The sequence below is a fragment of the Siphateles boraxobius genome, unplaced genomic scaffold (genome assembly GCF_051911475.1).
Source record: "Siphateles boraxobius isolate OS27281-9 unplaced genomic scaffold, OSU_SipBor_1 29, whole genome shotgun sequence".
Taxonomy (NCBI): domain Eukaryota; kingdom Metazoa; phylum Chordata; class Actinopteri; order Cypriniformes; family Leuciscidae; genus Siphateles; species Siphateles boraxobius.
Window position 1 is genome coordinate 7099806 of NW_027508908.1, and position 16836 is coordinate 7116641.

Genomic DNA, 16836 nt, shown 5'->3' on the forward strand with positions numbered 1-16836 from the left:
TAGCAACCACCCAGAATACCCTAGCAACCACCTAGCAACACTATAGCAACCACCCAGAACACCCTAGCAACCGAGTGGCGAGTTTGCAAGTGCAAGCACCACTTCACATTTTATTCTGGAAATGTACATTCTTCCACCTATAAGCAGAGAAGAACTAATCGATTGGGTTCAGAAAAGGCGAGTATGCAGGGAGGAATTGCATTATAATACGAGGCTGTGCTGCAAACCATTCATTCACAAGGCGGGAGTGATGGAAAGCCACATTGTCCCAAATTATGACATATAGAGTCATGCCAGGTCTCAACAGCCCTCTCTCTTCGGGTGGAATAAGTATTTCTTTCAATGCATCAAGAAATATGATGAGGCGTTCTGTATTGTATGCCAATAGTTGGTATGTGGCAAAGGACCCCATCATTGGAGATGGCAGCACACATGGTGATATTGGAACCCCTCTGACCTGGCACTGTGACAGTGGCCCTCGTCTCCTCACTTTACAGAGGTTGAAGTCGGCTTCATCCACAAAAATGAATTTGTGATGTGCCCCTTCAGCTTCAAGCTCCATTATTCTCTAAGAAAAAGAGCAAATTCTTGAAGCAAATTATTCCAGTCACATGTAACTACGGTAAACAAGGTATTACAATAAAAAATCTGTACCAGCACATACTGGAATCGTGCCTCCTTTACGATGTCAGAGTTTCTTTGAAATGGAACTCTGTACAGTTGCTTCATTCTGACTTGGTTTTGTTTAAGGACTCGAGTATAGTTGCCAAACTCACACTGTTTATATTTCTAAATGCTCCCTGATCTGCAATTACTGCTGCCTGGATTTCACGCAGTCTGATTGCATTGTTTGCCACTACCATATCTACAATGGCAGACTCCTGTTCAATACTAAATATCTTTCCTCTGCCACCAGTGTGTGGTAATGTGTGGATTCTATAAAGTAAAAGTAAAAAGCATGTCAAAATTGAAATTACTGTATGACAGTCACATAAATGGGATTGATAAAACATCTGCATTACTGTAGACACAGTTTGTTCTACTAACAGGGCAGTACAGTAAAGCTGAAATACACAGTGGTATACATTATAGTAACACTGTGAATTACCTATTCTCATTCCGAAAAAGCCTGACAATAGATGCCACTGTGCTCCGACTCAGAATGGGCTGGGCCCTTTGTCCAGCCTCTCTAAAGGACAAGCCATGATTGATGACATGGTCAATAATTGTTGCCCGAATTTCATTTGAAACTTGAGCTCGATTTCGTCCTCTTGCTGCTGCAGCTCCTCCACCATGCATGCATACAAACTCCTCTTCCTAAGGCCCCTCTGCCATGGCCTCTTGCTCTCCTTCCATGCCTATCGCCTCTTTGATCCATGCTTGCAAATAGCAATACAGAGGTGGCATCTTTTATAGATGGATGAGGACTGATTGCTGATTGAAGAGTTGTGCAAACGAGTTTCACACAGGTGCATATAGATTTATAATTATGCAAGTACTTCCTATCGGCTGTGAATAGATGTTTTCCTTTTGTTCAACACAGTGAATCCAATAGAGTTTGGGGTGTTTCAATGAGATCTGTGTTAAAACATTTGCAAGAGAAGACTTCTGCTGTGCTAATAATGTTATGATGAAGATCAAGCGGATCCCAGTTTAATTTAGTGTGTCTTAGATTCATCATAGATTGTGTTTTGCACTGCAGTTTCTTTTGAAGCCTCTCTACATTTTTATTTTGTGGGGTTTAGGTCTTTTGCTGCAGAAATTCAATAAAAAAAAGACCCATCTCAGAGTGCTTTATAGAACGTACGGTTACTGTAATGAAAAAACGTCTCGGTTACGTATGTAACCCTAGTTCCCTGATAGGGAACGAGACGCTGCGTCAAACGCTGCGGGAACTTGCTTATGAGTCGGCTGGCCAGCCTTCACCTTTGGTTGTCCGAGCTCACTCTACCAGGAGTATGGCTGCTTCTAAAGCTCTTTTGTCGGGGGTTTCCCTGAGTGATGTTTGTGATGCGGCTGGATGGTCTTCACCGCATACTTTTATTAAGTTCTATGACCTAGACTTAAGCTCTACCCCTGGGGCACAGGTGCTCTCGTCCTCTGTGCGCTAGTCTCACATGACGGTCATTTGGTCCTATGGCGACGTGGGTATTCGCGTTCCCGCAGCGTTTGACGCAGCTCGAAGTTCCCTTGAAAGGGAACGTCTCGGTTACGTATGTAACCCTAGTTCCCTGATAGGGAACGAGACGCTGCGTCGCTCCGCCATACTCCCGGCACTCCCGTTAGCGCTTCCTTCAAGCCTATCAAAAGCTAATGCGCTTGTGTTTTTGGGGTGCTTTATAGTTTCCTGGTCGATGACGTCACCCGCCTATGACGTTTCATCTCTCCATTGGGCTGATTCCATACGTGCTTCATGACGCACAACGCAGGGGCGTTCCCGCAGCGTTTGACGCAGCTCGAAGTTCCCTTGAAAGGGAACGAAGACAGAGACAGAATTTCTGCAATAAATAAAATAAATATAAATAAATGTATATATTTGCATAATGCAATCAGCTGTTTCTCGGTAACAATAGAATAAAATGCAGGGGATATATTTGTGTTTCAATTCATAATATAAACAGCTGTTTACCTTGACTTTAGCCTTGACTTTAGCCTGGGTTAGGTTTAGAACATGGTGTTATCTGTTCATGCAGTGTTAAAGCATTGGTAAATTTGCCAGTAAAAATCCATGGTTTTGGTCTTGTTTGAGCTTGTGTGTAAAAGAAGTTCAAGCATTTTAAATTTGTTTTAATTGTATGCATTTTGTGTTAAATCAACAAGAAATATGTTAATAGTATAGCTTACACAGATGGATGTAGTGCTAAGAGTCTTAAGAGTTTAGGAAATTTGTTAAAGGTATTGAAAAAATTGTCAAAGCGATTGTAAAAAACTGTAACATTTGCTAAAATTAATAAATGTTAATGTATGTAGTTAACTAATGTTAAAAAATTAAACCTTATTGTAAAGTGATACCATATTAACTAAAAATGTCATATTAGTTCCCAGAAGTGATCAGGGATTTGTGCAATTCAGTAGTTTGTGTCAAAAATGTTTATTGGTTTTAGATAAGGTGCTTCACTTTATTCTTTTTGAATACTTATATGTTTTGTTAATATCATTTGGTTGATATTTCATATTAGCCTACTATATTGTATTGTATCTGTGTATATATCTTTGTTATTAAAGTTTTGGCATTCTGACATGTATCTTGTTTTGTATTCTGTTGTCCTCTTTGTTGTCTGTATTTAATCTTGGGATAACCGGCCAGTAGGGATTGTGCTATAGCATTAATTAAAATAGGGGTCTTTGTATTCATATTTAAGGAGATTTAAATCTTTATAATTAAATATACAAGATTTACAGGACAGTAAAAGTCCTGTTTTAATGTATTTGTTATACAATATTGTGGGTGATCTGATGTTTTTTTAAAAAGTAACTTCGATGATATGAGAAAAGTCTGGATCCCAGCTCATCTTGTTATCACAAGTCAAAGTTGAAGTTGAATAACCTTAAATTTGTTCATAAAGTATACTTGAAGCAATTAAATTAAATTAAAAAAGGATTCACCCTTCATTTTATTAAACATAGCCTACTTTCATACAACATGGATGATACAGATCATTTATCAGAACATTTTTTTTTTTCATTTCTATTACTCAAATATTAAATACATTGCTCATGTGTAGCTACCTTTGTTGTAAGATACTCAGCATATAATTAATAAATTGGATGATATATTTTATTGAAAAGAAGAAAAACAATGTCAGTTCGAATCACATTATTATGCCTTTAAATATACATTTCACTTGTGTTATTTCTGTGTCATAGAGCAGTGGTTCTCAAAGTGTGGGGCGGAAACTGCAGGGGGGGGGGGGGGGGGGGGGGGTTGATCAGCAGAAAAAAGAAAGAAAAAACAGCCGTACACTGAATAGTTCTTATTCAGACCGTTGACTTGTCACCGCTGGAACAAGCCCAACATAGAAGTTGCTCGCTGTAGAAAAGCACCTCTTCAGCGGACTGAAACTCAAGGCAGCTACTGTGCGTGTTCCGGTGAAAAGACGAACAAGAAGCTGAGCTCGTGACGTGAGGCGTTGTCAAAAGCAGTCATATATTTGCGCTTTTATATTGTTCATCCAAAGCATCACTGTAATATTATTATTATTATATTATTATAACACTATATTATTAAATCATTAAAAAAAGTAAAAGATTAAAAAATCTTTCCGTTTTTATTGATTAAATTTTGGGGGTGGGGGTGGAAAAAAAAAGATATGGGAGCGACGAAAAAAGTTTGAGCACCACTGCCATAGAGGAATGTTCAGATTTATCAGAACATTTTTTAATTTCTATTTCTCAAAGATTAAATAGGCTACATTGATTGCACATGTGTACCCTGGTTAAAAAAAAAGGGGGGAAAAAAAGATCTTCAGCATCTAACTAATACATTGGCACTTGTGCCATTTTTGCAGCATATAGAGGAATGTTCAGATTCGGCTTCAATAAACCGATCCTCATTATTTCTCCAGCTCAGTGTACAGAGGAAAAAAATGCCTTTTGTAAAACAAAGAACAAAACAAAATGTAACTCAGGCATACCTTTTGTATCACCAGACTCTATATGTGGCAAGAAAGACCAGTAAATATTACAGCTAGATCATAACTTGACTTGTTTTGCTTTATGATTTGAGTGAAAATATAAGAGATGTCACAGTCATGTTTTAGTAGCATGATTTTGTGATCAGTGCATCACAGCTGACAAAAGAAGTGATGCCAGGGTCATCCACAAAGCTGTGAGCATACTAGCCAGGACTGGAGACCTGTTAGCTGTAAAAAATAAAATGAAAGGAAATGCACATTAATTATTGATTCATTTAGGCCAGTAAACAAAGTCTTTGGAAAAAGCTTAAAATCCCTTTACGGACTTCCAATCCTTCATCATTCATTCATTCATTTATTCAGTTTGCTTTTGCTGACTGTAAACACAACAGCCCATACTCATTCTCCTTTCATTCTCATGTTACTTATATTTCTCTAAGGGCTGACATGTTGTGTATGATTTATTTATTATTTATCAAGGAATTTTATTAGAGCTGCTAAAGCCATCACATTTTTAGAGAACTTGTGTATGAATCATTGCACAAAAACAGGAAATAAATGTATACTGACCAGTGAATCTTGAGGAATCTGTAACGTTGATACTTTTTGGATCAACTGGTAATTTGACTGTCCCATTTCTAACAGCTTCAGCAAGACCCCTAGCCAGCTCTGTCGCATTAGGATTATTGGCAAGAGTATCGTTAAATCCAAGTAGACCATCTACTTTAATAGAGCCAGAACTAAGGGGGGACAATGTTCATAAATTAACAAATGGAATAAATGGAAAAACTGTAATTCAACAACTGGTTTAGTGATTTACTAAGCAACTATCCATTATAATACTAAAAAAAAAAACAATAAAAAAAACAATCAACCAATAAATAAACGTGTAAAAATAATAAACAATGTGATGATGCAATTTTACAGAGCATTGACTGTATTTAGAAAGTTATAATATTTTACCTGAACTTCCAAACCAACGACCGCTTGAAGTTCCTAAAACCTTTGCAAAATCCATCAAGCTATAATAAATGAATAAACAGTACAGGAGAGATTTAATTTTATAATGAAAAACTAGAGAAATGTTAAAATTGTTTTTCAACTAAAATATTACCATTATTAAAAGGACAAAACAATTACCTCAGATGTGACGTTTTTTGCCAACTTTTTGGCTCCATCAGATGTCATATTTAAAAGGTCATTTGTAAAAGCATTGTTCATTTTGAAGGTTATATTGTAGTCTGTAAGATTAGAAGCTGCTGAGTCTGTTGTAGCTTGAGTCGGGATTGAAGTATTAGCAGTGGTCATCAGTTTTGTTCCATTTTTGGGCAGAATTAAAGGAAAATGGGTCACAATTCAATAATACTTTGTTTAGGCTTATCAATATACAATGAATCTCAACCACAAAGACAGCATTTTGCTTCTCCTACAAGATTGTGTGTGTGTGTGTGTGTGTGTGTGTGTGTGTGTGTGTGTGTGTGTGTGTGTGTGTGTGTGTGTGTGTGTGTGTGTGTGTGTGTGTGTGTGTATCATCATCAAACAAGAATGATTATGTCTATGCCCTTCATTTAAAGGGTTCACAATGTAACACAAGAATCTAACAGGAAAAAAATAAATCTGTAAATACACTGACCACTGGTTTCTGGGATATCAGTAGTATTGATGGATGAGTTATTAATTGTGAAGCTGAAATTTCCATTCGTGATAGCCGTAACAAGGGTGTCTTTCACATCTGTCACATTAGGACTAGTGCCATTCGTGGAGTCAAACTCGAGGACAGAATCAATCACAATGGAGCCCTTGCTGTGGAGATCAACCATGTTGAAACACAGTCAGATAATTAACTAATAAACAACTGAAAGATTAAATAGAGCAATTGAATGGTCTCTTGACTTACAAACTGATTAATAACAGGGTATTTGGTAATGATTACAAATGAATGTACTGTTACCTGAACTTCCGAATAAACATGCGGTAGAATTTTGGAAAACGACTCTTGTATACTCGAGAACACTGTAACACATAGATAAATAATCATATATATATATATATATATATATATATATATATATATATATATATCAAATTACTTGCATACAAACATTTCTGTTTTTCAGATCAAATTTTGCTGCAAAAAATTTAGTTTAAAAACAGTCAAAAAGCAAGTATTTGGCAAACTATTCAGCGTGTAAAAGCATCACCAGTGGTATCTATTTTTAATATTACCAATACACAACGTTACCAGAGTTTACTGCTATTGCAATCAACATCCATGCCTCATAGGAGAAAAATATTACCGCAGTGGTGATGTTATTTGACAGCTCTTTGGTCTCAGTATTATTGAGATCGGAGTATATGTCCTTGAAGTCTTGAACAATACTGAAGAATAAATTAATCTGTGCAACTTTAGCAGGTGCAGAGACTGTCGTAACTGGAGTTGCAGTTTGGCTCGTATTTGGAGTTGTTGCAGGTGTTGTTGCTTTGGGTAAAATTAAAATGGGACAAAGTTCAACAAAAGTATCTCATAAAATGTGTGTGTGTGTGTGTGTGTGTGTGTGTGTGTGTGTGTGTGTGTGTGTGTGTGTGTGTGTGTGTGTGTGTGTGTGTGTGTGTGTGTGTGTGTGTGTGTGTGTGTGTGTGTGTGTGTGTTTATCATCAAACAAGAAAGATTACTGTCTATGGCCTTCATTTAAAGGGGTCACAATGTAACAGACAAGTATCTAACAAGAAAAAAATAAATCTGTAAATACACTGACCACTGGTTTCTGGGATATTAGTAGTATTGATGGATGAGTTATTAATTGTGAAGCTGAAATTTCCATTCGTGATAGCCGTAACAAGGGTGTCTTTCACATCTGTCACATTAGGACTAGTGCCATTCGTGGAGTCAAACTCGAGGACAGAATCAATCACGACGGAGCCCTTGCTGTGGAGATCAACCATGTTGAAACACAGTCAGATAATTAACTAACAAACAACTGAAAGATTAAATAGAGCAATTGAATGGTCTCTTGACTTACAAACTGATTAATAACAGGGTATTTTTTAATGATTACAAATGAATGTACTGTTACCTGAACTTCAAAATGTTCATGCGGAGGAATTTTGGAAACCGGCTTTTGTAAACTCGAGAACACTGTAACACATAGATAAATAATCATATAAATATCATATTACTTGCATACAAGCATTTCTGTTTTTCAGATCAAATTTTACTGCAAGAAATTTAGTTTAAAAACAGACAAAAAGCAAGTACTTAGCAAACTATTCAGCGTGTCAAAGCATACAGTATATCACCAGTGGTATCTATTTTTAATATTGCCAATACACAACATTACCAGAGTTTACTGCTATTGCAATCAACATCCATGCCTCATAGGAGAAAAATATTACCGCAGTGGTGATGTTATTTGACAGCTCTTTGGTCTCAGTATTACTGAGATTGGAGTAGATGTCCTTGAAGTCTTGAACAATACTGAAGAATAAATTAATCTGTGCAACTTTAGCAGGTGCAGAGACTGTCGTAACTGGAGTTGCAGTTTGATTCGTAACTGGACTTGCAGTTTGGCTCGTATTTGGAGTTGTTGCAGGTGTTGTTGCTTTGGGTAAAATTAAAATGGGACAAAGTTCAACAAAAGTATCTCATAAAATGTGTGTCTGTGTGTGTGTGTGTGTGTGTGTGTGTGTGTGTGTGTGTGTGTGTGTGTGTGTGTGTGTGTGTGTGTGTGTGTGTGTGTGTGTGTGTGTGTGTGTGTGTGTGTGTGTGTGTGTGTGTGTGTGTGTGTGTGTGTGTGTGTGTGTGTGTGTGTGTGTGTTTATCATCAAACAAGAAAGATTATTGTCTATGGCCTTCATTTAAAGGGGTCACAATGTAACAGACAAGTATCTAACAAGAAAAAAATAAATCTGTAAATACACTGACCACTGGTTTCTGGGATATTAGTAGTATTGATGGATGAGTTATTAATTGTGAAGCTGAAATTTCCATTCGTGATAGCCGTAACAAGGGTGTCTTTCACATCTGTCACATTAGGACTAGTTCCATTAGTGGAGTCAAACTCGAGGACAGAATCAATCACGACGGAGCCCTTGCTGTGGAGATCAACCATGTTGAAACACAGTCAGATAATTAACTAACAAACAACTGAAAGATTAAATAGAGCAATTGAATGGTCTCTTGACTTACAAACTGATTAATAACAGGGTATTTGGTAATGATTACAAATGAATGTACTGTTACCTGAACTTCAAAATGTTCATGCGGAGGAATTTTGGAAACCGGCTTTTGTAAACTCGAGAACACTGTAACACATAGATAAATAATCATATAAATATCATATTACTTGCATACAAGCATTTCTGTTTTTCAGATCAAATTTTGCTGCAGAAATTTAGTTTAAAAACAGACAAAAAGCAAGTATTAGCAAACTATTCAGCGTGTAAAAGCATACAGTATATCACCAGTGGTATCTATTTTTAATATTGCCAATACACAACGTTACCAGAGTTTACTGCTATTGCAATCAACATCCATGCCTCATAGGAGAAAAATATTACCGCAGTGGTGATGTTATTTGACAGCTCTTTGGTCTCAGTATTACTGAGATTGGAGTAGATGTCCTTGAAGTCTTGAACAATACTGAAGCCTAAATTAATCTGTGCAACTTTAGCAGGTGCAGAGACTGTCGTAACTGGAGTTGCAGTTTGATTCGTAACTGGACTTGCAGTTTGGCTCGTATTTGGAGTTGTTGCAGGTGTTGTTGCTTTGGGTAAAATTAAAATTGGACAAAGTTCAACAAAAGTGTCAAAAAACAAAATCAATGTGGCCTTGAAGCCTTATTTAACAACAAAGTTAAAATAAATCTGTAGTTAAGTTAAATCTGTAAACACACACTGACCAGCAGGTCCAGTTGTCGAGTGTTTCAATGGTGTGACCTCAGCAATACTGATCGCATCCTTAATGATTACGAAAGTGAAATTTCCATTATTCAAGATTTGTGTCAGGTCTGTCACATTAGGCTTAGAGCCATTGGTAAATTGAAGTTCTCCCTCTATCACAATGGAGCCATTCCTGGGAGAGAACACATGAAAATGATAAATGAATGAACTGGGTGAACAATTGGTCAGTTGACAGTTGACTTAAGTAACTAACCAACCATTCAAACAATAAGCTAAAATAATTTATCATGATTTTTACATTTTTATGCTTTTACCTGATTTGCAAAATTTCGAAGTGTTCAAAGTCTTCATATTTGGCCTTATAAAGTGACTCAACCTACAAAACATTAACAAACAGATTAAGACATTAATCTGACATTAAGACATTATATGTAATATATGTAATGTCATTTTTTTATTATACTTGAAAAATTATCAAATCCTGTATCGTTTTCTAAAGCTGCAAATAGCTTTTTCTGCGAGACTTGAAAAGAAGGCATTTTAGCTAATTCAATCATGAACATAGACAAAGATATGGCCACACCGCTCTTATGTTAAAAATATGTTGGATATAATTACACATTTTATCTGTTTTATTCTCTACCAATTTTTTTTTTTCTCACAACCAATCCGTACGAGTGAGTAAAAGGTGGCTAATTCATACAAATTCGTTTGACCTCACTTGTACGATTAGTCTAAACCCCAGTGGTGGGTAGGTTTAGGGGCGGGGTCAGGGGAAGGTCATTCGTACGAACTCATATGAATTGGGAAACTCGTGAAATATGTACGACTTAGTAAAAATCGTAAAAATTCATACGAGTGAGGTCGAATGAATTCGTATGAATTATCCACCTCGCAAAATACGTACAAACTGCTGTGAGATCGGATTGGTACACCTTTAGCTGAACCCACTGATGGAAAAAATTACAGTGTAATTTTAACCATTCCTCACTGGCCAAAAATATTACCTGAGAGGTAATGTTCTTTCTCAGGTCTATGGTTGCATTATTGGTGCTGTTTATGTAGACATCCAGGAAACTGTCATTGATGCTGAAGCGTAGAGTGAATCGATCAGTAATGTTGGTGTTGTTCACTTGAGCAACATTTCCAGGCACATGTAGGATTCCTATTTAAGGTGAAATTAGTTGAAATTAGGGGAAATGAGAGAAGCTGAGAGAATATTGCTGAAAATGTACCATCATAGTTTAGCATGTGGTTAGTAAGGCTGACAATTGGATACTGATAAGGTAGCAATCCATATATTTAAAAAAAAATATGCAAAAAATCCATGTCTCTTTCAAGACAAAAATATTAATGCTGATCATCACCAACCAAGCCAATTTGACTGCAGTGGCTTGCATTTTGAGAGTAAATGTATTTGATGTGTTCATTGCACTTGCACTTGAATTACAAAAGTCAGGGCTTATCAGAAGCCAAAATGTTAAATAAAATTATTATAACAACAAGAAAGGTTAGTGAAAGATAATTTTCACAACAATCCAGCTGTAGATTGTTGTGAAAATTATTTTTCACTAACCTTTCTTGTTGTTATAATAATTTTATTTAACATTTTGGCTTCTGATAAGCCCTGACTTTTGTAATTCAAGTGCAATGATACAGAATGATTTGGGATGTACAGTAAGTATTACTACTAGATCCTTACCAATTAGACACAGAACAGGTACAATAATCCTCCACTCCATTGCTATCTTGTTTTAGCAATACACCTAAAAAAATGAAGCATAGAAGTATGATGTACCAAAGTTCAAAATCAAACATTTCTTCATGTAACCTTACATAACAATACCATTTTATATTTAAATCACTCTGGGTAAAGAGAACAACTGAGAAAAATGTCTACTTACTTTTTAAATATTGGGTCAAAAAAGGCAATCCAGGTTAATCCGTATAGCAAGCTTTTCAAGGAAAGTTCCTGTCATCCGTTAAATGGTCACCTCTAACAGAGCACAGTAGACAGGTGAGATGGCATTTAAAGGGAGACCGTTTTTTTTTCTGAAGAAGAAAGGACCAATGAGAGTTCAGTTAAGAGTTTGTTGATAAACTTGATTAACAACTGTATCAAAATAATAGCTTATTTTCTTGGTATATGACGGCACATGATGACAGTAGCCTGCCTACATGTTGCATTGTCTGTTTTTGACCAATTATGGCAAACTGAAAAATTATTGCTGAACAACAGTGTTTTTACATCTTTTAACACACAATAGTACTCTGTGCCATCAGTTAGTAAAACTGTACATTATTCATGTGGAATTATGTACTTCAACACCCTTGACTGAAGTTAATTTTTCCGAAGTAACATTTTTCCCCATAAAATTAATTAAAATGTCATATCTAATGTGTTCGCAAAAACACTTCCATATACGATTACTGGAGAAAGTAAAGCCATTTATTTTTTAGTGATTTTGAGAAGGTGAAACGTGCTCTGTAAGACTTGATCAGGCATTCACAGTAGTTGCACTGAAGTGTTGGAATAATATACTGCTTCACATTAGACTGGCCCCAACTTTAAATATTTTGAAATTACGTTTGAAGGCACATCTACTTTTCTAGTCTGAGTTTTTTTTTGTTTCTTGGTGTTTTTGTCTGGGCCTTTTGCTATTTTTTATATGGTGAATATTATTATTGTACAGCACATTGGTCAATACTCTGTTGTTTAAATGGTGCTTTATAAACAAATAAACTGAATTGTTATAGGCCAGGGTCTGGATTATGCCTGAGACATTCCTGATATGCCCTTGGATGACTCTCAAAAGCAACAATGAAATTTCTATCATGACAACTATATATATATATATATATATATATATATATATATATATATATATATATATTTTTTTTTTTAAAGAACAGTCTGGGATGATAGGACTCACTTGTCTTTAGAAACAAAGGGTGTGACAAAAAAGGTGTGTTTTGTTGACAATCATGTTGTATTTCCTGTTCATAAACAAAACATTAGGAAACTATGAAACTGGCTTTTCCAGCAAAGGTAGCTCCTCGCAACTCGTATTGTTTGTTCCAAACCAAAATAGAGCAAAAATTTGCTAACCGCAAACATCTCTTAAAATCTATTATGCTTTTATAATTTCACACATTATAATTTGTCTTTATAAATTCTACAACAATTTCTATATGGATAAAATAATAAATCAATATTAAATCCAAATCCAATAAATAATATATCCATATTATAATGGTGTCGTCTGAATGCATAAAACTCAAATGAAGAACTTCTCCGTTTTAAACATATCGTTGTCGTGTAAACGTACCTTAAATTATATGTTGCATAAAGAAATGAAATGTTAAATCATATTAAAATAGAAGAGTTATTTTATTATTACAGTCTTTATATGGTTGTATGGCTGTTTTTAGTGTTGCATCTTAATTTTACTTAGTTTTTCCTTGTGACTTTTGGTAAACAGGCAAGAAAGCTTTCCTCATGCCAAAACTTCAACGTCATAGAATGGTCACAATACTCATAATTATAGCAGGAGTTTTTAAGGTTCCATCTAATCAATTCTTTTAAAAATGTCACATTAAACAGTTGTTGTACAGTATTGTCAATGCTTTCTTTTCAATATGCTTTCATCTTTTTTTGTATGACATTTGAAACTGGTAAAATCATAGTTTCCATTTTATCACTGCTCAAATGTTCAACTCTTAGCAAATGAAAAATGTGAGGTGTCAGACATGAGGGCTGTCCAGAAAAGGAAAAGTCTCTTGACACCAGCGTTTGACTTGACTGGGATAGCAGACCTTGGCTCTGTAACAGGTGTGGCCGCTGGCTGGGATAGTTATACAGAAAGGTCAGTTGCTAATGTGTTAAGCATGGTCCCATTGAGATGCATATTAACCTAGTTTCTGCAAGGCAGTTTAACCTGCTAGTGTGCACCTCCCTTTTGAACAAAAACCCAAAATGACGTCATAAGCCAACTACAATGCAGGCATAATTGTGGCTTTTTATGAATGAAGACATTTGGGGTGTTTTTTAAAGTCATACTTACAAATTATATTGATTAGAAAGATTGACTAGAATGCATTTGCTGAAAATAACTTTCGTAAAGTATGACACTGTCCTTGTCAGAGCTTGGAAACTGAATGGGGTGAAAGCCATACGTTTTTGAATGTTTCATTTCAAGTCTAAAGCAATAGATTTAAAACTCTGAATGAGTTTCATAAACATTTTCTTTATGTTTCCCGATCTCTACGCTGAAAACCTTTAACGTTTCCCTGTACGAGTCTCAACCCTTTCTGTAGTCAAACCCTGCATCTCTTTGCTTGTGTCCTCCACCCTCCTCATTCCTGAGATTCCACACATTTACCCATATTTACCATTGTTTCGAAAGTATTCGACCCAATCTCCCAGATGTTGCATAATTTGAAAAGTATTTCATCATACATCTGATAAACATCTTGATTATACCAGATTGACACATTCCGATTCATTGCTTTCTCTAAAATGTTCCCAGTTTGCATTTCTTAAGACATATTGAACATATTGAAGATTAAAACGCATACATCAAATAGATGTCGGAGTGATTTAGGTGTGCTGTCATGTTTATGATTTTATGTTGATAGTCAAGTCACCTTTATTTATATAAAGCTTTATACAATACATATTGTTTCAAAGCAGCTTTATAGTAATAAAAGGAACATTATTATGCAAAATTTTGCATTTCGACTGTTGTTCAGCTGAAGTTGGTTCAGTGTCGATTCAGTTCCGTTGAAAAGATAATCAATTATTAAAATTTTTCATTTCATCTATAAAGCAAAACTGTTTTCATACAGCGTCAGTACAGTCCGTATCAAAATCAATTACATGAATTATAATTCTTTCAAAATAAACATAAGAATCAATGTTTTTTTAAATGTGCACAAGTTGCCTACTGAACTCTTCCAATGAGAAGTGTACTGACATGATTAAACATGTTTATGTAATAATGTTTAAGGATTAAACATTATATCACAATACCAGTCGTCAATTATACCTGTACTAACAAATAAAATGTTATGTACATTTCTGAAACATATGAAGGAAATATTATTGTTAAAACTTTGCTATCATTAAACAGTCTTGACATTTTAAATCTTAGAGCTGTCAAATTTGCGCATGTTCCTTACTTTGTAGACAAAAACCTCTATTCCCAGCAAGTTCAGTGATCTAAAACTCCCAGGGTAGCTGCACATCAATACATCTTTTATCTCTTTTTGTTGTTGTCTAAAAGTGTGTTAGGTCACTCGCTTTCATTTATCCTTCTAAATTATCCTCCTAATTTTGAAGAACTCTTTATGCCAAAATGATTATGATTATGATTATGATTGCATAATACTTGCATGTTTAACATGCTATTTAAAAAAAATCTAGTATGTTTATGAGTGGTTTAATTCATAAAATGTAAATAAAAAAAATAAAAAATTGGTAACACTTTATTTTGATGGTCCCTTTTGAATATTCTGTTAACTATAAGTAACTTTGCAACTACATGTCAACTAACTCTCATTAGAGTATTAGTGGACTATCTGCTTCATATCTGCATACCCTTTATTGTGATGGTCCTCCAACAGACACTCCACTGACTACTTTTGCAACTATGTCAACTTATGCTATCCCTACCAGTCTACTAATACTCTAATGAGAGTTAGTTGACATGTAATGAGAGTTAGTACTTATATTCAACAGAATATTTAACGGTGACCATCAAAATAAAGTATCTGTGTCTCTGATCAGTGAAGAACTAAAATGGTGCATCTTCCTGAGAATGGGCCTTCTTTTTTGAACAAGGAGACTAAAACTAGTAAGTTCACATTACAAGGAGCAGTCAATTTGACTGATTCACAAGTTTGGCCATTCACTTACTGCGTGCAAGATGATACATGCACATTTGTTCTTGAGATTGAATTCCCCACCCAAACCGAAACTATTTAATATAATGACACATGAATGGTATGCTTGATTCCAGACAGGCAAATTTAATTTAGTCCATTCAGGCCGGAACAAGAAGAAACAAACCACAAAAACAAACAACAATTTATATGAATAGTTTAATACTAATAATTTGATTATTGATTTTAGATATCACTGTTACATGCAATACAAGTTAAGCTACATACAAGTTAAAGATGTTAAATCATTTAAAAACTACAAAAAAACAAAAACAATAATAAGAGTATTGGTTGACAAAAATGGCAGTAGATAGCCTACTTCTACTCCTCCCCCCCCTCCCCTCCAGTCCCCTCCCCCCCTCTCTCTCTCTCCTTCTCTCTCTCCCTTTCTCTCTCCCTCCCCCTCCCCTCCCCCTTTTAAAATTACATCCACCAATCACATTCAAGTGATCGACTCCACACACCTAACATGGTAACTGTACGAACTACAGTATTTGAACTGCCACTCCTTGATGATTGTAGGGTGAGTCAAAGAAATGAATACAATGTACACTCATGTTGAATAAATTCATGACCATGCTTCTCCCGCCCCATATTGTCTTTTCAACATTCCCTGAACAGATGAACGTCACAATGGTGATGGCTTTTGGACTGGCCTCTGGGGAATGCAAATTTGGCAACAAATATCAATATCAAAAGTTTGGGTTAGAAAGATTTTTTTTCTTTGCCATCAAAGTCCCTTGGCCATTACTAGTGAAGCTGTCAGAAATCTGCAGTCCAAACAGAAATGTGACGTACCTTGTAAAAATAGCACTCAAGACCTTATCTGACATGTCAAGTTTTACAGCTTATTTAAAACCAGGAGCAAACACAAGCAACAAAAAGTTAAGCCTTGCTGAAAGAGTGTTTGGTGATACGTTTCCCGAGGTCGTAGTGTCTTAATATACCGATGCACCTGATAAAACTACCAACACCAGATCAGCCTCACAGGCTCCCTCATCTGTGACTGTATCATCCGTCATGTCCTCTTCAACTGTGAGAAAGTTTCTGATCATGACCCCTGTCAATCAACTAAGGGGCTATTTGCACGACACCATAACTAAAAACGTAAAACTTTTTATGAGTTTTGGCTGTTAGTTTACACAACAACGTTGTTTTGGGTGCCTGAAAACGCAAAGTTTTGAAAGCGGGTTTTGAAGTGCAAAGTCTCCGTGTAAATTTGTGAAAATGATGATGTCATGCACATGTGTATTATGTGTTCAATCTATTGTGTTTCATTGCCATCCAATGGCCTGGCGGCAGAATACTAGCTGGTCCTACCAGACTCTCGTACATTTCATTTGTACAGAGAGTCTGGCCA

At 35.7% G+C, this 16836-nt stretch overlaps 2 protein-coding genes across 3 annotated transcripts in view; one reads left to right on the plus strand and one right to left on the minus strand.

Annotated features, from left to right (window-relative positions):
* The window catches only part of LOC143753722 (uncharacterized), a 52420-nt gene that overhangs the window by 7019 nt on the left and 28565 nt on the right, over nucleotides 1–16836 (plus strand). The window lies entirely within an intron of this gene.
* LOC143753698 (uncharacterized) lies at nucleotides 3588–11557 on the minus strand. Of its 2 annotated transcripts, XM_077246348.1 has the most exons (18): nucleotides 11438–11557; nucleotides 11236–11299; nucleotides 10541–10698; nucleotides 9848–9909; nucleotides 9533–9705; nucleotides 9192–9397; nucleotides 8875–8936; nucleotides 8557–8726; nucleotides 8028–8233; nucleotides 7709–7770; nucleotides 7391–7560; nucleotides 6932–7113; nucleotides 6586–6647; nucleotides 6268–6437; nucleotides 5775–5908; nucleotides 5598–5656; nucleotides 5205–5374; nucleotides 4250–4862 (listed from the first exon to the last, which is right to left on the minus strand). In XM_077246348.1, the coding sequence occupies exons 2-18, from the start codon at nucleotides 11273–11275 to the stop codon at nucleotides 4777–4779; spliced, it is 2172 nt and encodes a 723-aa protein (XP_077102463.1). In that variant the 5' UTR covers nucleotides 11276–11299; nucleotides 11438–11557; the 3' UTR covers nucleotides 4250–4776. The 2 variants fall into 2 exon arrangements, with proteins under 2 accessions (XP_077102464.1, XP_077102463.1); XM_077246349.1 differs by lacking the exons at nucleotides 7391–7560; nucleotides 7709–7770; nucleotides 8028–8233 and having other exon boundaries at nucleotides 3588–4862; nucleotides 11438–11541.

Bases quoted from the DNA above. Each gene is read 5' to 3' on its own strand.
- LOC143753698 (XM_077246348.1), bottom strand. From the start codon at position 11,275: ATGGAGTGGAGGATTATTGTACCTGTTCTGTGTCTAATTG. The intron at 7,771-8,027 runs GTAATATTTTTC...TATGTGTTACAG, and splicing joins CAAATAACATCACCACTGCG to TGTTCTCGAGTTTACAAAAG. The intron at 5,657-5,774 runs GTAATTGTTTTG...CATTTATTATAG, and splicing joins CAAAAAACGTCACATCTGAG to CTTGATGGATTTTGCAAAGG.